The sequence below is a fragment of the Perca flavescens genome, chromosome 17, assembly GCF_004354835.1.
Source record: "Perca flavescens isolate YP-PL-M2 chromosome 17, PFLA_1.0, whole genome shotgun sequence".
NCBI classification, from domain to species: domain Eukaryota; kingdom Metazoa; phylum Chordata; class Actinopteri; order Perciformes; family Percidae; genus Perca; species Perca flavescens.
Genome location: NC_041347.1, coordinates 18,924,425 through 18,949,480, shown reverse-complemented (window position 1 = coordinate 18,949,480; position 25,056 = coordinate 18,924,425). Strand labels below are relative to the sequence as shown.

At 41.8% G+C, this 25,056-nt stretch overlaps 1 protein-coding gene across 4 annotated transcripts in view; it reads right to left on the bottom strand.

The window, feature by feature from the left end:
* The window catches only part of pax2a (paired box 2a), a 29,294-nt gene extending 6,608 nt beyond the window's left edge, over positions 1-22,686 (bottom strand). For all 4 annotated transcript variants that reach the window (XM_028603750.1, XM_028603749.1, XM_028603752.1 and 1 more), the window contains exons 1-8: positions 22,106-22,686; positions 20,421-20,586; positions 19,121-19,318; positions 15,482-15,567; positions 15,187-15,306; positions 14,167-14,211; positions 7,401-7,576; positions 5,216-5,336 (exon numbers count right to left, since the gene is read on the bottom strand). In XM_028603750.1, the coding sequence (XP_028459551.1) occupies positions 5,216-5,336; positions 7,401-7,576; positions 14,167-14,211; positions 15,187-15,306; positions 15,482-15,567; positions 19,121-19,318; positions 20,421-20,586; positions 22,106-22,148 (955 nt within the window). In that variant the 5' untranslated portion in view covers positions 22,149-22,686. The remainder of the gene's footprint in view (positions 1-5,215; positions 5,337-7,400; positions 7,577-14,166; positions 14,212-15,186; positions 15,307-15,481; positions 15,568-19,120; positions 19,319-20,420; positions 20,587-22,105) is intronic.
* Between the last annotated feature and the right edge of the window lie 2,370 nt (positions 22,687-25,056).

Below are 25,056 nucleotides of genomic sequence, written 5' to 3'. Positions count from 1 at the left end.
CATTTCACCGGCTCTGCCTCTTGAACCTATGCAATCAATGTGAGCTCTGTCTTCGGCCTCTCCACGTCTGCCGCAGAGCCTGTTCTGTTCACTGGGGCCTGTAGGGAGAGATGGCTCTTTCCCGACACCATGATAGCCTCATTAGCTGCTTCCCCCATCATTGTTACTTTACAACAGGACTGTGTGTTGCGATTCCTCATTAAGATAAGGGCTGTTCTATGAAAGGGGGATGCAACCCTGTCAGCCCTATGAACCTAATGCCAGGGAACGGAACTGACTGCTTTCCCACTGAAATCTAAAGCAGGTTCTACAAATCTCTTTGTCTTTGTGACAGCTTTAAATGTGGATTTAAACTGAGGTACTGCAATTACACAGAATACTTTCCTCTTATTGAGACAAATAGCATTGTTACGGAGGGAACAGCACAATGTTTAACAATGTACATTTTTAACTTGTGATCAAATCATTAAAAAGATGGTTGCCACGAATCCCTGGAATGACCAGACATATTCTAATGAGTGGGCTTTGCATTTAATTGGATGGACCCTAAAGTTTGTCACAAGCACTGCACAAGTATGTCATGAATTTATTGGAAACAAGTTCCACATATAGGGATGATTGCAAATGGCTAGCACTCAGTTCTGTACTTCAGTTAATTATATCCAACATGCACTCTGTTCAAGTCTTTAAAGTTAAAACAGCTTCAAAAGTCAAGTTACCCTGAGGTTGATTTGAGTGCATAATAATCCCAATCCACCCCTAGAAAAAAGGCATTCATTAATATAAGACAATACAGCAGATACTTTTAGGAGTTAGCCAAAAAGCTCTATATTCAACTTACACCTTAATCAGCTGCATTACAGTTTTTACCCACGTTCACGATCACAGTGAGCCTAACCCATGACAAAAAAAAAAACATGTCGTACAAAGACATAGTCAACAAGAGTTGGCCTTAATAAAAGATAAACCAGTCACTGTGACACAATTAAGAAAAGTGAATTGTGTGAAGCTGCATGGCCCACCTTTAGTAAAAGACTGAGGGTGACAAACATGAAGCCCAGGCCAAGTCTGTTTACACTGTATCTGAGACTTCCTGCATACTACTGTAGGCTTTGGTTTTCTCAGCGCTTGAGCAACCGTTGTCAAATAGACAGTAGTTACGACGCAACAACAACCGATACAAATGCTGCGTTCAAGACCACTGAACTTTGAAACTAATCAGACATGGTGTTGCTTATTGTCCTGGAGATGAGGCAGAGTCTGGCTAAAGGGAGCCTGTCATATCACAGGCCCTGATGATGGAGATGGAAGATAAACTCAGGGTCCTTAGGGACTCTTCTCCCCAGCAAACACATCTCTGAGAGAGTGGAGATGCTATAGAGTTCTCCAACATCTGTCTCTGCTCCACCACTGATACCACATCTACAGACCCCATCAACCATAGAAATGGACTGTTAAGAACCTACAACGTCCCTCAGAGTGATGCGTCCAGATATAGCTACAACAGCCTTCTCTCAATTGAGCATTTCATTTTTAAACGTACACCGAGGAACTTTGGTGCGCAAACCATTTACTGGCAGAACTGTTTTTAAAGGCTGACACTCAATCTACAGAGAACTTTTTTTATTCCTACAGTATGTTCAAGATCACAGCAAAACTTCTATCTTGTGTAGGTAGGGCAAAGTCCTCTGGAGAGGAGTCCACAGAGAATGTAATGTTAAATTTACCTTGACAGGGACACATTCGTGTTTCGCTTCAAGTACAGCCTTCCCTCTCCTGCATTGTAGAGGTGGTCATTTATAACCACTCACACCAGAAAGGAACAAAAGAATGATTGTAAAAGGCTTCCTCCAGTTGTGAGTAAAGAATATTTGCAGGGCCAAATAGCTTGAATTCCCCATCCACATGGTTTAAAGTCATTCATTATCCAATGTGTGCTCAAAGGTTAGTGTGCTATTGTGGGGGGTGATATAAACATTAATTTCCGAGCTTGCCGCTTCTGAGCTGAGACACGCCGTTTGTCACCAGGCCACACACCAGGCACCGCAGGTTAGGTGGCTGCTTGTTGTATGCCACCCAGCAGAGAATGGCTGGTACTGCCAAGTCATAAAAACGGCTCAGTGTGGTGTACATTTCAGCTGAAATTAATCTGAAATAAAGCTATGTTTTTTCACCTCATTAATACAGTTGAGGTGCAGGAGAAAGAGAAATAGATAGGAGAGAAGGTAGATAGATATAATGAGAGATGGAAAAACATGGGATCTTCGCATCTGCTCGAGTTGAAGAAGGTCAGAGGGGTGTCCATTTACACCCCAGCCTACCCACATGCGCTAGTGAGAGTGATAATGGAGCCCCACCTTCACAGAGACTGCTGTACTCTCATTTGGTGTAACTCTATTTAACTGCTGATAAGTAGCTACAACATTATACAATAATTTGTCTCCCATATGAAGTCTCAGGATTAGGATAACTAAATTTAAGATGCACCAGATCTTCAGGATACTTCATGTTCCTTACTCTGTTCAGGTATCAATAAAAAACTGTGCAGACACATACATGCTGGACCAGAGCCAGAGACGAGGGGTTAATCATGACATTTTGTTCCATCCATGGATGCAGTGAACAGTTCACAGTGTTGTTTCACTGGACACAACCAGTCGCATATGCACAATACTACTGTAAACATGGTAAAAAGTAAATATGTGACATTTAATATAATCTCCAAATTAGCAAGCAGCTTCATTTATTATGGTTCTCTAAAGAAAAAATAATAGAATAATTTCCTTTCAAAGTTTGAAAAAACTAATTTGTAAATGATTGGTGTTTCTTACTAAATTCCAGCGGTGCGTTTCATTGCCCTAAATCTCTCTGATTTGGCGGCCAACCTCCTTCCTAGGTAACCGTCTCTTTCACACATCAGGGTAAACAGAGGACACAAAAGATGGGCGACATTGCTTTCGCTCGCGCCCTTGGAACGCAAAACTGAGCACTTCATTAATCATTCATCTTTAATAGATTATGCAAATTTCAGGACATAAAAATCAACAAGATCAATAACTGTGTGAATTTTAATTGGGAGCAGAAAGCATTTAAAGAATGAATATAATCTCGTAGCTCCATCCAGTATGAGAGCATAATGTATTGATAATTGGATCCCAGCCTAAGTGTGGAAGGTAATTTAGCATTTTTCAGCCTTGGCATACATTCCTATTTACAGGGTTTGCTAATGGCAGAAAAAATAATATTATGCAGTAACAACCTACACCCAATCAAATGCTTCATGCATTACTTTGCATAGACATTAAAATTAAATAATAAAAGCTTACTGGATATTACTTCCGACTTTAATTGCTCAAAATATTCAGACGCATTTTCTAATGCTTGTGCTAAAGTATGTTGTTGTCATATTCCACTCTAAGAAAAGTTTTCTTAGTTTGCATCCTCATTGTGCAATCTGTGGCCCTCACATGTATAGCTTTAGGAGGCCCCCTGGCCCCCAGGTGGCTTGAAGGCCACCTGCTATGAGTGTGCTCCCCAGAGCGAGACCGCTTTCATAGGAGGAGCCCAGCATAAAAGACAAAAACACACCTTTCTTCTCTTGAGGCCCAACTTTCTGGGGCAAATCTACCTCCCACATATTCAGGAATAAAAAAGGGGTCTTTCTTTTCCAATAGCTCTGTGTCTGGGTCCGTGCTGGACTGTAGGGATCATTTGAGAAGGGCCACTGCAGTTTTCAATCATGCTGTCCTCTTTACTTACTCTCTCTCTCTCTCTCTCTCTCTCTCTCTCTCTCTCTCACACACACACACACACACACACACACACACACACACACACACACACACACAGTGGACTCATTGACTTTGATGCCCACTGCATTATTATGGGTGTTTAATTAAAAGACGGCATATTACTCTGGAGTCAGTGTGGCCATCAGTAAACCTAACCTCTCCTGGGAAAGAGCCTCAGCAGCCACAATGAAACATTTCAATTAACCAGGCGGCCATCAACCTCGACAGCAGAGAAAAAGAAGCCATAGTGCAATACAGGGTGGGTGAGTGTGGGTAACATGATACAGATAGTTAATATTACGCACCTGCCATTACCTGTTGGTTCTCAGTGGAAGTTACTATTGAAAACAGCAGCAGTTGGAAAAAACCTGTACTATCAGTGTTTCTTTCACTGTCTCATCTGGGTCGCTCTCTCCACAGCATGAGGCAGCCAGGCAGCCACTGTGCTATTCCAGCCGCTGTCAATCAACAGGCTATCATAGCCTTTGATGACAACGTTGTGTCGCGGCGAGAACAGCAGCTGTCTCTTATGAGAAATGCTCCCAGTCAATCTGTTAGCGGGCCAATCTGGGCTAACACAATAGCCAGTTAGGAGCAGCGTGTGAAAGGCCTGTAGGATTTAATGGGCTCAGATGATATATCACCTTGCGCTGTCCCTCAGAAATAAATACACAGTGCTTCAAAAAGTGGCTCAAGAGAGCTTTTTCATCTGGTGATAAGAATTTAATATTGCTGGAAAATGTGCCCGCCATCAGGAAGCGACAGTCAAAATCTTGATTACTCGATGATGACACAATATCCAGATGATTTTTTACAATGCGCCGTCGAAGTTGATCAAAGAACGTTTTAAAAAGTTAATTTTTACATTTCAAGAAAACAGCTTAGAAGTGAAGGCACAAACAACTGACTTATGATTATCAGTATTATCAATTAGTATTATTAAGTGTCATAAAGTGTAATCTGGGTGTAAAATGACAGCATAAGGGATATTCAGTAAATTCAGGTGCAGTATAGTCTTCTTTGTCAGCTGCTCCCATCTTTAACAGCTGCTATAGTGTGCATATATGTGTAGTGTATATATGTGACCTCTGGTGATTATGGGATTGATTGATTAGACTGATTTGCTTTATATCAGGAGGATGAGGATGAAGATCAATTTGGAAAACAGTGCGTCACATTCACTGGTGAGAGGGGGTGGATGGGAATTTAGAAAATGGGATACGATATGCTTGGTGTTACTAAAAAACATTTAGAGAACAGTTAGGAAGAGGCCATGAAACAATATGGAAAGACGTTGCAGCAGAGCTAGATACACTATGTTTGTGTTCTCAGTACTGAGTCGACCACCTTGCTGCAGATGTTTTCGACCTGCTGCGGCTGTGTGTATTCTTTTAGGGATCAATGTAGCGTGAGTCAGATTGTACCTGTCACAACAGAGTAGCTCTGGGAGACACTGGAGGCGAGGTCGGAGCTGGCGCTGGTGGAAAGGCTTGGCTTCACATCATCCAGGCCTGCGTTCAGGGATGGGAGTGAGTACTCATTCGCCTGCAGACAAATAACAAATGCAAAAATATCTCAGTGGAAGAATACACGTGTGAGTAAAGGTGGCAATCAAAAAGAGCAATTCACACAATTTATACACAATTTTACATGAAATAATTTCACATTCCACCAGATTGTGCCATGATCTGGGTAATATCGCTCATGCACTGCATGCAAGCCCACTTTGTGTGCGAGATTTAGAGCAGCTTTTCCAGTTATATATGAAATATGTCTGAAGGAAACCCCTAGTGTACTGAGGAAGCTGTCTGTGATCCGCTTACTGTGTTTTCTTCTGAATATTTCCTGTATGTTCTGTGTCCCCCCCCCCCGGCCTTGCCAACGTGTCCCAACCCCGCTCCCCATGCTTTAACAAGACCTATGATGTATGCATGCATTAGGGCTTGTCTGAGGGAAAGGCAGAAAGGGAGAGAGGGATGAGAGAGGGATTGGGAGAGGAGTGAAAGGACGGGGTGTCAGCTGGCTCTTTGTGCTCCACTGCAGTCATCCCTGTGACCAGTCAAGGGAGGAGACATTCAGGGCTTTGTTACAGGAGAGACATGTGGTGTGGTTTTTTAAAGGGGAGTACAACCTCAAAATGTTGTTTTGCCTCTAGGATGAACACATAAAATAGGGTTGATAAAATGATAAAATAGTGTGTATTGTTTTTTACGCCTTTCATACTTTTAGTAGTATTTTTAACTTTATATTGGAGGTTTTCATTGAATATCTTTTCAACTGTGATAAAACATACTGTACAACTGCAGCCATCTTTCATGTTTTACAATTTTTGCAACACTCTGCTGCACTGCACCAGAAAACTTCATGTAAGGATCAACCAACAACAAGTCTCTAAGTCTTTATTCACTTTAATCTCAGGTTAAGACTCTGCTAGCAGCTGTGGTATGACTCCTATTTGATAATGAGATGACACTTCCTGACCTGACTCTTCTTCTTGAAAAGGATAAGTGTGTTTGCACACCTTTGTGTCTGCAAGTGTTTGTGTCGGAGTGCGTGTGTGCATCTGTTTGTCTCAATGGGACAGGGATCCCACAGGGGTGAGCTAGTGACCCCAGTCTTGTCTGCCTCTATCTCAGATAAACTCTAATTGTCTGCTTACAACTGTTCCCTGGCACTAGGCTGGATGTTCCTCTCTATTCCGCTGGGCCTCAGCGGCACAAGAGCCATTTTGTCATGCAGATGGGCTGTGGGCAGGGCCGGGCAGGGCTGGGCGGAGGGCGAGTGGCAAGCACAGAGAGGCCTGAATGACCTGACCACATGGCTGCCAGAAGTGTGGGAGGGATGAGGCCTATTCAGCCTGGCCTCTTCAAAATGGCTTTTTAATGCCCTGACGCAGACACCAGACAAGCCCCTAATAGCCTAATATCCCACCTTTTCACCAGTTTAAGAAAAGGAGGGGGTGTTGGAAACAGGGAGAAAAAAGGAGGTGCACAGAAAGAGTGGAAAGCGGCCTGATTAATATTACATTAAATTAAAAGTGATTTTTCTGGACCATTCTGATGCCGTTTTTCTCACCCCTCCTCCACCTTTCTCTCGCCTTTTTAATACCTTCTCCTCCACTCTTTGTGATTGCAAGTCATTTCCAATTCGTTTTGGTATTGATCTTGCTGTAGAAATCACTTTGGTAATTAGCTGCATTAGGGGCTGTATAGCAGGCTGAGGGGCTGTCCCTCTGATTTATCGCCGCTGTAATTCTTCGCGATCGCGCAGAGATGAAAATGAACTCAATTAGGGCACTGCTAAGGCTGCATGGGCAACCACATAGAGTTCCAATGGAAAAATTAATAGTCTCTTGTTGTTTAACAGTCTAATGAATGTAAATAAAGGTTATTTGCTATAATAGGCTGAAGGCTTGTAGGTTGCTTTGAGCAAGAAGTTGTTTAGAGCTTTTTGTCACTTGTGTCAGTATGTGTACCAGTTTATTCTCTCTAAAATGTAAAACAAAATCTATGTAAATTATTTTACTACAACTAAAAGAGAAGAAAGAAACCAGGAGGTCAGTGCAGGGCTATAAATGTCAATGTGTAAAAAGAAATCTGTATGGCCAACCTGTTCAGGTTTGATGTGTTCTGAAGTGGGGAAGACATCAGGGTAAGAAGGACGTTCAAACACACGGTCCAGGGCCTCCAGCTGCTGCTGGGTGAAGGCATCTGCTCGCAGGTGCTTCCTTAAACTCTCCACGCTGCCCTGAGAGTCGCTGCCCGGGCCTGAGCCATCTGAGCCATCTAAAGAAAGAGGGAGAGGAAGAAGGGAAGGGGATGACAACATTCTGCATCAGGGCATAGCTCCAGTCTTTTTTTACCTGATTTACCTATTCTAGCAGGCTAGCAATGTGACATAAGCATAAGGAGATTTTTTTTGTTTGTTTGATCTCGACGTGTGTGAGAGCGATAGCATGAGGAGCAGCAGTAAATTCAGGGAGAACCACCAGCATGTCTGCCTTTTATCTCCCTCTCTGTTGTTCACTGTCTCCATATCTTCCTCTCAACACACATACACTCGGTCAGGCAGCTCTCTGCCTCCCCCCACCTCTCCTCGTGGCCACCATCAGCATGGTCATCATGTGATAGGTCTATGGTAATTGATGGATTACCTTCAGTGCAAATATATACTTGTAAGGGAGAGCGTGTATTTCAGGAGGAGAAAGTAGGGCTGACGATTACATACAGAGCCTCTCATTCTGCCAGCAGGAAATGGAGGGCCATTATTTAACTGTACTATTTTCCTCCTGAACATATTACCCTTCCCTCTCTCTGTCTCTCTTTCTCTCCCTCCATCCCCCACATATTGCCTGTCTTCGGGAAAACAGAATGGAGTGGGGACGGTACTCAGGGCCGAATGAGGACGGGGCGTCGAGGGCAAGCGTATGCATTTCCTCACTCGGTCGCACTCTATATAAACAAATGAGCCTATGCTTCCGTCGTTCCCCTGATCTCTGACCCTATCAACTTGGCCAGGGAGCTCGCCGCTACCGCTGCAGCTCTCCCTCTGCTCACTCATCAAGTCCTGAACACTGAAAGAAAAGAAAAAAATCTGCAACTAAAACCTCCAGCCAGCATCCCAGGAACCTCCACTCCACTGCCTGCCTCCCGCCACCCTCCCTTCCTCCCTTCCTCCTTATACTCCGCCACCAACAGCGGATGAGGGCTTTAGCTCGCATACAAATCTGTCATTCTAAATTTGCAGCAGATTATGTTCTCTCCTGGGCGAGCCAGCGGTGATATATGATATGCAAGGCCGCTATTGATTGCCTGATCCGCCAGCAGAGGAGGGAGGTGAAATGAACTTGGAATGAACATCATGCCTCAACTCATTGTGCGTATAATACTCTACTTAATCCCACATTTTTCTGTGCTATGGAATTCAATTGATCAATCATGTTCCACTGATGGTACCATTTCAGGGGCGTTATTGCCATTCTGCTCGGCTGCTTGACCTTTTTTCAATGGCTGAGGCCAGAGGATGAACCCGACTCGCACCAAGAAATAGATCCATGGAGAGAATGGAATAGAGGACTGTGATTGGGTATGAGTGTGTGTATGTTTAGATGGGAGAGTGTGTGTGTATATGTGTGTTTCTCTGCTAAAATATACTGACTTTAGCTTTGTGTAACATTTATGAAGGAATCAGTTTTTCCTACCATCAGTTAACCGAATATTTTAGCACATGCTTTATTTTCAAACAGCTCCCTTGGGTGAAGGGTTGGGGTTGCATCATTAGTGTTGCTGTAAGAAACTCAATTGTTGTTTGTGGTACAGAAGAAAATGGAGTAATTAATTACCTCGTATCAGCTGGTCTGAGAAAAGAGGCAAGCTTGATCAATAGTGTTTGTCATTCACCGTAGAGGAGCATGCTTATACTCAGCACTGCTCACACACTTAATCAGGCCTTCTGAACTGGCTGCAAAACGATGTAGATTCCCATTATAGGACACTTTTCGATGCACTTTCTGTGATCTTAGCATAAAGAAAAGCATCACTAGCTATATTAAAAACCCAATTATGGAACCCACTAATTGATTGACAGGCATTTTAACACAAGGACTAACAATAAACAACTAAATCTATATTAGCAACACTATGAGGTTTGTTTACACCAGTAATGGTTTAGAAATGGGAGTAAAACAGGCCTGAATTTAATCATGGTTTCACTATTTGCATTTATGTACGTAAATATATTTCAAATGTATGCGGTCAAAGTATTTCTGATTTGGCCTTTTAATAGAAATAATACTAAATAATTTATTTTCAGAAATTGCCATTAGAGGTTCATGTTTGACATACATCACAAGATAGCTGCAATAAATCAGATTCATCCTTTGACAGTCAGCGTGTCAAGTGGAGTGTGAAGCCCGACTGTCAGACCGTGTGTGTGCGTGTGTTTATGTGTGTGTGTCTGTGTGTGTGTGTGTGTGTGTGTGTGTGTGTGTGTGTGTGTCTCATTGACTGGCTTCATTTTCTCAGTGTTTCTTCAACCCCTTTGGGTGTCTCAGCAGGTATTCTCTTATCACTCCCACATCACCAGCTGACTGCATCTCTTCGTTTTAACACCAAAGTGTTAGGAGATAAACCGAGATAAAAACAAGACTCTCCAACGGTGACATTCACACATCTACCCTAAAGCAATGTGCTTTCTGGTAAATACTTTCTTTTATCACCTTGAAAAGACGGACGGTGTTTGACCCTGTGTCTAAAAGTTTTATATTTCACAATGATTTATTCAAACATTTTAAGTGGACTTTGTACCAAGTCAATGTCCCAAAATTGCAACTCTACTTGTTTAACAATACTGTAAAAAAAATTGTTTTCTAACTAATATTCACACTCATTTCAGTCATTTGTACACACATATATACAGCATTAACCAATGGCAGTAGCTACTGTGAGACAGACCACAATGGTACCAAAAGCTGTTGTGCTTTGCTTTGTCTCTAAGGGGGATGTTAACGTCCTGCGGTGGCATGGTGGCACTTTATGTCCTTCTTTCATCTCCCCTGTCTCTCTGATAAGATAACTCAGCGGAGAGCAGAGGTAGGGGCTTGTTTGAAAGGCAAATTAATTCCTGCACACTGCCTGGCTCTCTCCGTAAATCAATGACACAGGGTTTCCTAGATCAGAGGCTGCGAGTCCTCTGCTGATAGGTGAAATGATGCTATCGCAAATTGTGGTATAATTTGTTGATGTTTTAAAAAATGCAGTTATGCTTGATAAAAAAAAGAGAGCACAAACAAACTGGTATACCCAGAGGGTGAACACTCCTTCCCTGTAAGCTAGCTATATTTATGAAACCTCTGAAGCGGAAAGGAGAGAGGTGGGGTGGGGGAGAGAGAGCGAGAGAGGCAGCAACACTGCCATGGCTGTTAAGATCCTGTTATGTTGTGGCGTGTTTAAGAGCTTTATTAATTCGATTTAGCACCACCAACCAGTGTACTGACTGTCAGCAGGCACAGTGATGCTTATTTGATATTTACCCTCACTGCCATCACTGAGGCTGCGTCGATAGTATTTTTGAAGCACTCTAGTTATTTTATTTACTTTCATTTAAAGTCGTAGATCCGGGCCAAAGCATTAAGTTTATAATAAATAAGTAAAACTATTTGGATACAGTTTGTGAGTTTATAACATAATTAAGAGGGTGGCTGTAGATCAGGTGGGAGAGAGACAGAGGGAGTCGGTCTTTAACTGTAAGCAGAGACAAGTGTAAAGCAGATTGCTGCACCACAAACTAGGAAAATGAAACTATTTGGTTTGCATTGGAAATAAGTTAATTAAATTATAATGTATTCCACTTGACAAAAATGACTTGATAGAAGAGATATGTTTCCTTTTTTAGCATGACTTCATTCCCATCTCTTGTTTTTCTTTGTCCTCATCTGCTTTCATGTCTACCCTCCTCTGGACCAGTCTGCCGTTTAGCGTTGCCACCCTGTGTGGCGAGTATTTGTGGAAATGCAATTAACGTATCCCCTCTTTTCTCTTGCCTTTTCTCCCTCCTCAAGCTGAGTAATGCATCGCTCCATTAATTCTCGGCATCGCTGCCCGTAATTGACTTTTCTCTGACATGATTCCTCTTCATTGAGTGAATTCCCTCTCCTTATATTTTTTTGTGACGGATTTCATTGTATATTGTTTACAACTAAACATTGGTTCTCATGCTAACGCAGCCATGTTGCTGAATGCAAATGGTTAACCTGCAAGACTCGGGAAAGAAGAGGGGGACGATAAGAGGAGAGATGAAATGTTGAAGAGAAAGAACGACAGAGAAAGCGGAGAACGAGGGGGAGAAATGCAATGTAGACCCTTTTGTTTCCTCCTCTACTGTCGGGGCCCTAACAGCTTCTTGTCTCTATGTTACGCTCTGTGGCCCCTCTCAAACCTGGGCTTTTCTCTCACACACACACCCCATCAGGGCCATCATGGTGCTCATGATTCCATTTATTTCTGTCTCGCTCTGGATGCATTTATTTTCTAAAGTGATCCTCTATTGACTCATTGTCATGGACTGGCTTGACTAGCCAACCAGTGTGAGCTGGGGTTCAAATCCATAAACTAACTGATTCAAACTCCACAAATGGGTCATATGTGTTAAAAGATACACACTGGACAATCTCCAAAAGGGACAAATATCAAATTTGAACAAATCAAAACAGTGACTGTATTCAGTTTTTCCTCAAGCTATTGAACAAGGTGGATATGACTCTGGCTGCTGGGTCGATTGTTTTTTTTATGTCAAGAATGAACAACCTGCAGGGCCATATTTTTTTCTCCACGCTCACACTCTCATCAGCTCCTTTTACACTCATCCCACACCCACGCTACAATCACAAGTTATGACCTTTGCTTTCTTCATCTAATTTATCACTGTAGCTCCCTGCCTGTCCTCCCCAGAGCTCCGCTTGGCTCCATCCAGGACGTGGTTAACCAGCGATGAGAGAAACATACAGTTAGGTCACATCAACCTGCCTGCATACAGCAGCAAGGTCAGGAGTAACCTGTCATTGTTTGCTATACTAGTAAAACACTGAATTTACATAAAGCTGCAGCTCAACTCAATCTCCTTTAAAAAATTGGAGCAGGTGTGTCTCAGAAAAACAAAAAAATTGTTCAAAATCATCTTCGAGAAATGACTGGAAAGCCCAAGCTTTAGCACTATAATACAAATTTGACAGCAGTTGTCACCCAACCCTCTCTGTCTTTTCTTGGCTTTTACTTCCACCATAGGTTTAAATGACTGAGAGCATGCTGTACAACAGGCTAATTTCCCTACTTCACTATTAATGCATTTGGCAGGAACAACATTCCATTTCCTGTAATGAGATACACAAATAAATCTGGCTATGGATAGATTCGGGCTGGGGTGGTGGTGGTGATGGTGGTGGGAGTAGGGGGAGGGGGGGGGGCAAGGAGGGGTGCACTGACACGCATTCTCCCAGCACTGGCATAATTGGTATCGCTGCTTGCAGACATGCAAACCAATCTCTCCACAGATAGGGCTGAGACTCTCTCTTTTCCCCCCCTTAAGGCTATTTCTTTTGTCTTTTCGATAGCTTGCACATCCAAGATAGAGGGAGGGAGGGGAGGGGAGATGTTAATTTGTGAATTAATAGCTTTTCTCTGCAGAATTGCAAATTCTTTTAAATGTCACTATGCTCACTGTGTGAGGAGCATCTGAAGCCACGGAGTTACAAACAGACATGTAACAAACATTTCCATGCATAGGTGTGTATATATGCATGCACAAATCCTAAAACTAATTCTTGCTCAACTCTCATTGAGGCTGCCAGGACCTCCTTCTTCCCTCCTCAGCTCGTAAAAGCCTGTTTTTTTTCTCTCATTCCGCTGCTCCTCTATCTCTCTTTCACCTCCTCCCATCTTCACTCGAAGCCGTCCAGTGTAACATGCTACTTTTAATTTGCAATAACACATGACAAGGACAGATTAATGGCTCTTATGGCGCCTATGTCCCTGAAGCTCGTCTTACGGGGACCCAGTGTACATAACGCGTGTCACACTACATTATCTCTACAGCCCTCCAGTAATGGGGACCTTTTTCTTCCTCAAAGGGCAAACGCTGACTTCAGCCACACCGGGATCACACGTCACCAGCATCAAAACACCAGCGGTAGGACTGTGCAATGCTTTTTTTCATGTTCACCTTGGACAAGTTAACACAATCAAGCTTAAAATCTTTGATTGGTTTACAGACATGTAACAAAGTCCAGTGAGTCATTTGTTGAATATTCTAAACCACATGACAACTTCTTGCTGCATTAGGTCTCCCCATCTTTTAATGTATTTACTTATCTATTTACGCATTTATGTATTTACTGAGTTATGTTAACATTTTAGCAGGTAACTTTTTGCTAGATGGGCCACTAGCAGCTTTTTTTTGTAAAATAACAAGAAAAATGTGGGCAATTGAAAATTAACATAAATAACTAATCACAAGGGCTGCAGTGGATCTCTTGACAAATTAATGGGAAATGCTAAGTTCAGAATTATTAAAAACTTATTTTTTAGTTTACAATAAACTGCATATTGTTGTTGAAAGGCTACAGCTATCTTTGCCTAAAGGTTCTAAATAAGCTAGCCTGTACATTACTGTATATTGAACTGCATGCCATTACATGGAAAACGTGATTTTCCACAGTCACTTTAGCTTAATTCATTTTAATTTCTTGGGAGATTATTTATTGGAAAAATCTCCCCGTCCCCATAAACTCGTAACCCTGGAAGAGCAAAAACAGTAATTGAGAGGAAAATAGTGTGATCTGATTGACCAAAGCAAAAGAGAAGGTTGTCTAACTTCAACTTACAATGTCCTATTTTCCTTCCATCCAAGTGGTTGCCACTCCAGAGAACTAAAGAGACAGAAACATAAAAGAAGGAAGTGGCCTGTTTTGATGAGTGCTCTTTGAGATCATTTTCAACCATTTCATCCCATCAGCCACCTCAATGCAGTACCACATAATCACACACACACACACACACACACACACACACACACACACACACACACACACACACACACACACACACAGGCACACGCGCACACACGCAGCCCCCTCCCTGCCTCCACCGGTCTGTTCCTACACCTGTTCGGGCCTCCACCGGGGACATGTTAATTCATAGGCATTAAAAAAGCCAATTGTTTGCAAAACCGATAATCTATTAGCCCTCAGGCCGTGTGTGTCCATTCTATTGCCTTGCCTAGGAATGTGAAATTCTGTCTTGGACCGTATAGGCTTCAATTTAATCTTTGAGCATATCTAGGTCTATTTTCTTTCCCTGGTAGTGTAGTATACAGTCTTACCAAAATATTTCATTTTTGATTGTTTTAATGCTGTTCAGAATAAAATATAATTCAGTAAAAAAATGCATCTATGCATCTTAACAGTGCAGAATATTAAATGGCTGGTATGTAACTGATAGTATCAAGGCCAAGATTCACAACAGAGCTTCTCTTTCTGCCTTTTGTTAAGTTACAGAGGAGCAGCAGCCCTGATGCCTTGCCAAGGGGGATTAGAGTTGTATGACAGCTATATGGGATATCTACAGTACGTCTGAACATGGTTTAAAATTGAGATGCAGCTCTGTAGGCGTATGGTAAAACGCAGGGCATCAAAAAGCTGATTGAATCGCAACTCTCTCTCAACACTCACCCTGCCTGATATACAACATAACAAGTCACTGGAGACAGCACACAGAAACACACTTGGCTGCAGCGCTGTCATAAATGCCATCTTCTTCACACACAGAGAAAAAAGTAGGAGACGATTGATGGAGAGAATTACTGCAAAAGGATGGAAAACAAAGGGATCTTGTGTCTCCCTTACCATCGTCTCGTTTCCTCTTCTCGCCGTTGGAGCGGGGGATACCCAGAATGCCGTTGATGGAGTAGGATCCTACGGGATCGTTGGAGGCGCTGGTCACAGGGGGCGAGGCGGTGCTGGGCACTGATGGAAAAAAGCTGAGTTAGTGTGTTGGTAAACTAAGTGTGTTTATTCAGGTGCATGTATATGTAAAAATGCATGTAAGTGTTCATGTTTAGGTGTTTTTCTTCTGTTTCAGCAGCCCTGTTCGGCTCATTTGACTGTGCTGTAATCTGTGTGTAGCCTTATTCACGCTTACCTATGGTGTGGCCGGGCGTGGAGAGCGGTGTAACAGATCCGTCAGGGGACGGGTGGAATTGCTGCTGGACTTTGGTGCGAATAATCCTGGTGAAGTGAACAACAGACACGGATCAATCAATACTGTTTCCAGAGCATGGAGATTTCACACCAGCCTGGCCGCCCCGGGACACTTAAACACGGCACATCACGTCCACTTACGCCTGTGCATGTACAAGTGCTCCATCGTTTGGGGCGCTTGTATCCTGATGTTCAGGCCCCTGTCACAAATAGCCAATCTCAGGGCTTTAGGGGCAATCTCTCTGCTCCTGTGTGAGGCTGAATAGGGGCTGCCCCCTGAGATTGTGGATTCAATCTAGCTGGATTCTGAGGTTAGAAATATGATAAAGTCCCCATACCAGTAAGATGTGATGTGGCGGGAAAGTCTTCATTGCACTTTGGTCTGAATGATCTTGCAAACAAAGCATGAAATCACATCAATTCACCTCAATGATCAGCTTCACTGGCTCTACCTGGCCAACTCTAATAATCTCCCTCTCCTGCTCCCCACTCCCTCTTTTCTCCTCGCTCTCCCTTTACTCTCTCCATTTCTCAAACTTGATCTTTCACTCCTCTCCCTCCCAACCTCATCCCCTTTTCTCATTTCTACTCCACTGTCCAATGTGCTCTCCGTTTTACTGTACTTTACAGTGCCTGTCTTTTAAACCCCTCTTCTCTTTCTTTCCTTTTTTCTATCTTCACTCTTCTCTATATAATTTCTTTATTCCTCCCTGTATTCTCTGTCACCGCTCCGGTGTCTGTTGTAGTTTTTGGTCTTTTTGTTGCTCATTGTAGCAAACAGGAATTCTCCAGGCTCACTGAGGATCAGAGCTATTGATTGGGACTCAGGGATAGAAAAGTTGACAACGAATGGCGGAGAGGAACAGCAAATGCAAATGGTGATCTATAAATTATATGTGACAGGAAAGCAATAGTGTCTCATTGGCCCAACCAGAGACCACTGCCACATCGATGTATTTTAATCTGTGGTGCACTTTGAAATAAATAAGCATAAAATAAAAGAAAGCATCACAATAATCTGAAAACTTTAAAGATGACAAAAATATGAGGCCTTAGAAATAATGTTACATTTGTAAAATTGAGGATTTTTGGAAAGGTACAGTGGGTTTTACACAAGCTCAGCTTTAGCTCTTATGGGACATGATCCCATTACATTAAACCATGACTATGGTAATCTTTTGATTGACAGATGAATGTGAGATCATTGAATAACAGGCAGCGTTGTGTACAGACAGAAATCCCACATGGAAGCCATCTTACTCGAGAGGTGTGACAAAAACAGACTTTTACAGACTGCAGATGAGGCGAACGACATTCACATGTGCATGCAGTATACAGCAATGAGCTATCAATTCTGAATCAAGGCGGCTATGGGGTTAACTTCCTTGGGGGCGAAAATGTACATCATGCTCTTTTCATTCCCCTCACTATCTCATGTGTCCTCCATACTCTCTCCTTCAGGCAGGGCAACAAAGGCTAGCCTCCTCCAGAAAACACACATCAATATTTTATTTGAATTTCTAACATCTCACCACAACAGTTATCTGACCTCATGACTCGAGGGAGCCTCATAAATTCAAGGACTTTGTTTCAAGTCTAGGTTGTTGATATTGAATAAGCAATTTGGATGGGTAAATTAATGACTTTGGTGTTTGGGTGTTGTAAAAAAAAAAATCCCCAAACAAAGATTAAAATGTGGATCAATATGATTGAAAGCCGCTTAGGACCTGATGGTTATGCCTCTGTCCACTGGGCATGTTGCAGCGGGGAGAAACTCCTTTCTGCGGCAACAAAACAAAGTGCAACCCAGTCTCTGTGTAATCTTTAATAATTCATGCAGGAAAAATGTGTTTAAAGCCAGGACATCCTCTTTAGAGCAGAGGTCATCCCCTTAACCACAGAGACCACCAGAGGTCCACTGTGTCTTTCTCTCCCCCGGCCTGCCTCTTATACTTCTCTTCCTCACTTTCTCCCTCCTCCACATATTTCCCAATCCTCCCCTTAAGAACAACAGTGAAAAACAAAGACAACCTTACACATTCAAAATAGCCTGTAATGTGAACATTAGAGTAAACTATTACTCAAGTTAAGGTTAGATTTCAAAATACTCATGTGCATTTTTTTTTTTTTTTAAATATGCTGTAAAATAAAAATCAACCAACCTTTCTTAAACGTCAATATACATTTTGGGGAATACAATTCAAGAGAGGAACTACCTGACTTTTATGTTGTAATTTGTATAGTTTTGTAACTGTTTTAAAAACAAAAAAATGCAGTTTTGTACATTGCCACACACTCTGATGTTAATTATTAATGTGCATGCCAATTTTGTTTCAAAGGACAACGTAACACATAAAACATTGCCTCCACACACCCTTAAATACATTTCCTTTTGGTTTTCGGAACAACAGGTGAAAACAGAGAACGGCGCCAAAAGACTTGTTGAAACCATAATTTCCATATCTGATTTTAGATTTTTTTTTTTCTCTCTCTTTCTTTTTTGGTAAAGATTCACCCATCTCCTGCATTTAGCTGGATGTGTTATGAGACTCTCTTCAGCTCATTAAAATGTAATGCTGATGACCAGCTCTCTGGAACAGTGCCTCCTAACCAAAGTTGATCACTCGCAGGCACTATGGGGCTTTTTTTTCACTTTGCGCACATGCACTGGGGCTTTTCACCATAGTCCTCTGTCTAAAGATACTTTGTCCACTGCTGTCCCGCTTCATGTGGTAAGGTGAAGGTGTAGGGTGTCTGCTGCTTTAGCTGCTTCAGTGGAACAGAAACTCTTTTAAAGTCCATTTACCCCTAAATCAACACTGCTTTAGGACAGGGATTTTCTAGGGTCTATACTTTTCTAGATTCATTCCACTGTAATTAAAACAAATAACAATTATTAATATTATAATAATAATTTATATTATTATAATATCATAATATCATAATTATTATAATGTGTGTTTAAAACCGGAATAATTTATAATATAGGCCTACATTATTTAGAATTGTCCAAGACTAAATGTGTGATCTGTTGTCGCTCCACATTCACCTTGGTGTTGGAAAACAGAGCAATTGGTTGGCAATAAAGAGGCTGCTGCCGCCTCTGTTGCAGTGTGGTCCGCGTATTGAACGACTTTGTTGGGTATTTCCCTCCGCCTCTGGATCTGGTTACGCGGTATTGATCGGTTTTTATCGAGACAGATGTGATTCTTCGTGGCCCCATCCTCAGCTCCCGTGCTGGCTGTGTTGTGGAGGGCCGCACAGGAGATTGAATTGCACTTGTGAGACCACCAACGGATAGGCTCGGCTGGGACTGACTATAGTTCAGCCTTGTATGTGAAAATGAAATAGCGATCTGCTTATTTCAGAGCTGATTTATCCCATTTACGCATGGGGGTTTTCCCCCTTGTTTCTCATCGGATTTTCTTTTTGTATTTGGCTCACTCGAACATTTTCTCTTACGTGTATGCACACATTTAGAAATACACAACCAAGCTCTGTTTCAGAGAGAATTTACGCACATTGGGGCGATTCGACATAGGCCTACTTTTAATGATACAATGAAATTATTTTCACCTACCTGTTGATGGATGAAACGCTGGGGACAGTGTCGTTGTCGCAGACGCCCTCAGCCAGTAGTCGGTCCCTTATCTCCCAAGCGAACATGGTTGGATTCTGGCGCTTATAGTCAGCAATTTTATCCACCACTTTCGGAGTTGCAACCTTTGGTTTGGAGCCACCAATGACTCCGGGTTTAATACTGCCGGTTTCGTAGTACCTGCATGGGGACAGAGTGAATGTTCCTGAATGGATCCCTCCTTACAGTAATTCAATAATCCAGTCTGATTGATGGGAAGGTGGCTTAAATATCGTTTGTGTGGAAATAAATCTCCGCCGAGCTTCTGCAGTTATATTGGGCAAAAATAAATAATTAATAAAAACCTACAAATATGATGGCGGCTTTAATCTATTAATTGGTGTGGAAGTGTGCTATTATATGGGCCTAATTGAGTGTCAGCTGGAAGGTGAACAGAGCGGATTTTCAACGAAAAGCAGTGTAATTAAAATCACACAATATAAGCAGTGAGACGGACAGAACAAAGAACAGTTTAGCTGTAAAAAGCACAGTTTAGACCTCATTTCCAGTTCCCATGAGCTTAGCATGCACGACATGCCACCATGACCTATTGGTAAATGTTGGTGACAAACATTCAGTGTGTGTGAAATGAAATACCTCTGAAATGCCTTCTGATAGCTGAAAAAAATATATTTCAAAATATTATCTCACAGCATTTGTGCTCTGAAGTAAAATAATGTAGACCTAATTTTTCGGGCTTAAAGTAGCTTTTACACTGATGGAAAAATATAGGAACGTAACGTGTGTATTTATGGTATTTTTTTTCCAAAGGATTATAAAACTTAAAGGTGAGTTTATAATGACCGTAGACTGTGTTGTTTTTCTTAATCTGCTAGTAATATTTCACCATGTGTCTGTAGACCTGAAAAGTCAGTTTTCAAGTGATCTCATGCTACTTTGTACACTTTCTTTATCACCTGTCTCCTATAATATTAATACAGCCTCATATTCCTCCGATATATTTTTTATCCTTAATGCTTAGCTGTTAACTCTCCTCCGAAAATTTATTTCATGATTATGATGCTTTTTTCTTGCAAGGCTGCAGGTGATGGATAGAAAATCTCGGACGCAGAACTGCTGTGTTCAAGCAAAAAGAAAGAAAGAAAGAATTTTAAAAAATGGCCTGCCTATATAACCGATGACTGAGGCTGAAATAAAGCTGGGTGCGCATATAGCTACGAGCTATAGAAGATTGATGTTTGACACACATAGGGCTCTGTTGCTAGTGGATCCCCTCTTTTACCTGCCGAGGATTTTGCTGACACAGCCGTGACTGACCCGTAGCTGTCTGGAGATGTCGCAGGGCCGGACGCCCTGGTGGGCCAGCTCCACGATCCGCTGCCTCACCACGTCCGGGAGGGGTCTGCCGTTCACAAACACCCCGCCGAGCTGGTTCACACCGCCGTGCCCTGCGTGGGACACAACAGCAGCACAGGGGAGCATAACATTACATACCTGCAGAAGACACGCCGTCTCTTCATGTGGATTCATTTCGCTTTCTTCATTCTTTGTTTTCTTGTTTCAGTTTTAGCGTTAAAGGTTGAATCACATTAACATACACACAGTATAATGTGCATGTGTATATAAACACACACACACACACGCACACACACACGCACGCACGCACGCACGCACGCATGCACATTTTAATTGTCAGCCTTTGTTGCTGCATGAATTCTGAAATATCTTTAAACAGTAGTGGGGTTTTAAATAAAAATAACCATAATAATAATAGTAGTAGTCTAATAATGGGCCTAATAGTTAACAATAATAATGGTAGAAATTGAAGCAGCCAAAGAGTAAAATTCAGGTGGTGCTGTGTTACTTTTAAATACAAAACATATAAAAACTAAATAAAACAAAGCACATTCAATTTAAAAAATATATAGAAATATACCTCACTGGCTCTTTTTGATACCACAAAAAAAAGTAAACTCCTTTCTCCTTATACATTGGTAATAGGCAATATTTTCCAAGAGCACCTCCTCCACTGCAGCCTAACACATGTCGCAGATATTATGTTTCAACCTGTTTAATTTCCCTCGCACAATTGTTGTAAATAATTAAAATGAGCTTTGATAACTCATATTACAAACGCGGATGGTGCGAATGAGGAGGAATAAATAATTTACACGCAGTCCGGGTCTTCTTTACCCATATCGTATGGAGAAGAAAACATGAAGAAAATGAACAGTTAGAGCAGCTGCGTCAGTTTAATTCCTGAATAAAGTGAGAGATAAATAAAGTGACACGTTTATTCATTTACACACAGCGTGTCCTTGTCTCTCTCTCGAACTGTCATTTCACAGGTAATAAAAGCTTTGTATTTAAATTCGGGAGTTTCTATTTCGTCTCTCTGTCTCTTATTAGTAAATGCAACTCAAACCAGCCCACATTTTTTTCATTTTGATTAACCTCTGAGTCAATAAAGCTTTACACAACAAATAAACTAAATAAAAACAAAACTCCTCAGTGACCACGTGCTCTTAAAAATAAGCCAGACATGTTCCTGTTTTAAAACATTTAGTAGCCACTTATCATGGTTCCTCTGCCTCTAATTCTCATTTTTATTATTACCAAAAATGAACGTAGGCTATTAATCTATTTTTAATTTAGGCTACTATTCTGGCGAAACTTTTCCAATGTTTTTTTTTAAGGGTTTTGGAAAAATTACTAAAGATAGGCTACTTACATATTTTAATATTTGAGAGCTATGTTCATCTTAAGTACAGTAGGGATACATTGGCAAACAACAAACCTTAATGGACTTAAAAGGAAAAAAATAAATATATATAGGCTATATCAAAGGACCTTTAAACATATCTAACTGGATGTTTTCTAAATTAGACCGCAATCATTGCAAACATCTTCGATCTTGCAGGAATTAAAGTCACAACACAGAAATGTAAACTAATTCAGTATACTCACGGTGCATCGCCGAGAAGGGGTCCGCTTTGCAGTGAATATCCATGGGATAGCAAAGGAAAGAAAGGTAATCGACTGAGGTCGCCGTTTCGCCTCGGTGATGGAGCTTTGAAGCGGTAAAAAAAAAAACAAGGATAGCCTATATAATTTGGTGTACAACAGTCCGTGTGCGAAGAGTCCGCAGCAGTGGACAACTTCTTGGGGCGATGCTAAGTTTTCCTCCTGTTCAAGTCTAAACTCAAAAGTCTTGCAGAAGGGCTGTCAGGTGCAGAGCATGACCCACGCGTGTGCAGAGCGCACTAGTCGCAGTAACATTGACTCAAACCGGGTCACTGTTTGTGTTTAAAGGACATCATGAGGAAAACAAAAGTTTAGCTGAGTCTCCACGGGTCCGCTCGGGAATCTGCGGCCGGAAAATCCCTCTCCTCTGACGGCGTGGAGCACAGGCGGGCTCTGTAGTTTAATCAGATAGGGGCGGAGATGACAACAACATGGACACGGCGAAGTACAGAGCAGTGCGTCCCCCTCTCCTCCAGAATGGGCTGTGCCTGAGCGAAGCTTTGGGCTGAGAATGAAGCCCCTCTCCTTGTGTGTCTGTTTCTAAAAGCTGCAGTCCCACAGATCACCCCCCCCCCCCACCCCCCCTACTACCTCCATCCCACAGATCCCCTCGCATAGAGATGGATGACTTGTCAGACAAAGGCAATAGATTCCAACACTTTGTGATTCGCCCACATAAAAACCTGCAGCTCAAATGAGGAGGTCCCTGCATCCGACAGCCAGGAAGGGGAGGGAGACGAAATGGGAAATGATGAGGCTTTGGGGTGAAGAATCAAGGAAATTAAAGGCAGGGGGTAGAAGAGAGGTAAAGAACTGTCAGCCTGGTGTATGTTGTTTAAAGCATACGCTTCTCAAATATTTCTTATATGAAGGACACCCAATAGAAACACAATGATGAGACTGGGACCCACATGGGAAGATTTTTTATTGTTGGCACTACATTTTTAAAGTGATATTGAAGAGCCTAAACAAGATATTTTAAACAATCTTAATTTGAAATTCTCCCAATTTTCTTATAGTTTAAATAATAATGAAATTGAAATATAGGCTTATTTTTGCAAACGCCTCTGGCGGCCCAGTAAGTGAGCCTCTGGTGGAAAGTGTAAAGCCTCAAATATCACAACTTTGTTGTTTTTTCATGAAAAAAAATAAAATCTCTTTGGAAAATGTTTTTTTTTTTTCTCTCTCGTTGCATTCTTTTTTTTAGCGCCCTGTTCATAAATCAATAACAAACACTCTTTAATAAAGAAGTCTTTGCATCTTCTGAGTTGAGCATGATGATGCAAAACCAATGTTCCGCTACTAAAAAAGCTGCTGTGCTTCATGTCTTGACTGCACTTATCCGTGTGTGGTCAGGATGTGTGCAAGGTGAGCTCGCAGCCTGCAGAGAGAGAGTCAGTCAGTAGGCCATCATCATCATCATCATCATCACCACTATCATTTTCACCAACTCCTCGCCTGTGTGCAGCATCGCTCTGTAGATGGCGCTCATACAGTAGGTTACACAGCCCGCTGTGCTAATGCAGGCAGGCAGGCAGGTAGGCTGATGCTGCTGGAGCTGGCCGGGTCAAAGGTTGGAGGTAAACCTACTGTAGCTGTATTATGCGCTCTTAATCTCTTCCGGTAGACCTCAATCCGAAAGGAAACAAAGAAAAAAACACCCAATCAAAGACCATAAAGGCTCCCTTTAATAGAATGAGTTTATAGCCTACATTAACTTCTGCATAACTGACTGCTGTTTAGCCAAAGTAGCTGCAGCTTTTCCAGCATAATATATAGGCCTATATGTTTGCATTCATAAGCACCGATGATATCAACAGTGTTTGTGTTTGAGTGTTTTGATAAAGTCATCCAACGTGATGTATTCATTTACTACAATGTATGTATTTGTGGAAATACAATAATAATAATAATAATAATAATAATAATAATAATAATAATAATAATAATAATAATAATAATAATAATAATAATATGTTATTTAAAGGATTTGTGGACTTCATGGCACAGGACTCCGTGTTGCGTCCAGCTGCCCTTTGGACAAGTTTGAGGACGATACATCTTTTTATTTCTGCTTTTTTTGGGGAGTGAGCTTCTGGTACAATATGTAGCACCATGGGCTGTAATTTCACACGTCAGTGCACTTTTGCCCTAAAGCTGCTGCTATTTCCCCCACAACACCCCGATTTGCCCCCCCACCTCTCTGCACTGCTAGGATGACGTCCCCGTGTCATAGGACTACAGCAAAACAAACGGCGTGATAATTAAGAAACTGTTAGTCCTGACTTCACTCCCTTTATGATTTCTTTTGTTGGCCTGCGCTATACAATAAAGAGCCTCGGCATAGTTGCCACACATTATAAAACAGTTGATTTTAATATATTTCAGACACTTAAAATAATTACAACAACGTTCCAGCTTTCTAAACATAGTGTTGTTGTTGTTGTTGTTGGTGTTTTTTTTTAAATCAGCAGAGGTTACCTTTTAGGCCTGTTCTGATTGATGTTTCCTTTAATGAAACACTATCCCCATTGTAGCCAAAGCACAAATAAATAAGTAGGCTAATACAAAGTAGGCTAACTAATAGCCTAAAAAAGAATCAGTTGTTTTGGGTATTTAATAAGAACATTGAGGTGGAAGACAGCAGCGGAAGGGGCGGATGATGAATTTCCTCAGAGGACGAAACAAATCCTTTTCTTCCGTTTTGTGAAACATATGGCCTGTAATGCGCGTTCACGTTAACGATCGATATTTCTGTTTTTCAGCTTCCTGTTGTGATTTTACTGCTTGTTTGCGACGATGCAGGGGTTCCCACATATTTTCATGTCAGGGCCACCTACTTTAACTGATTTAAAAAAGAATTTGATATGTTTTTATCTGAGTGCAAGTAGGCT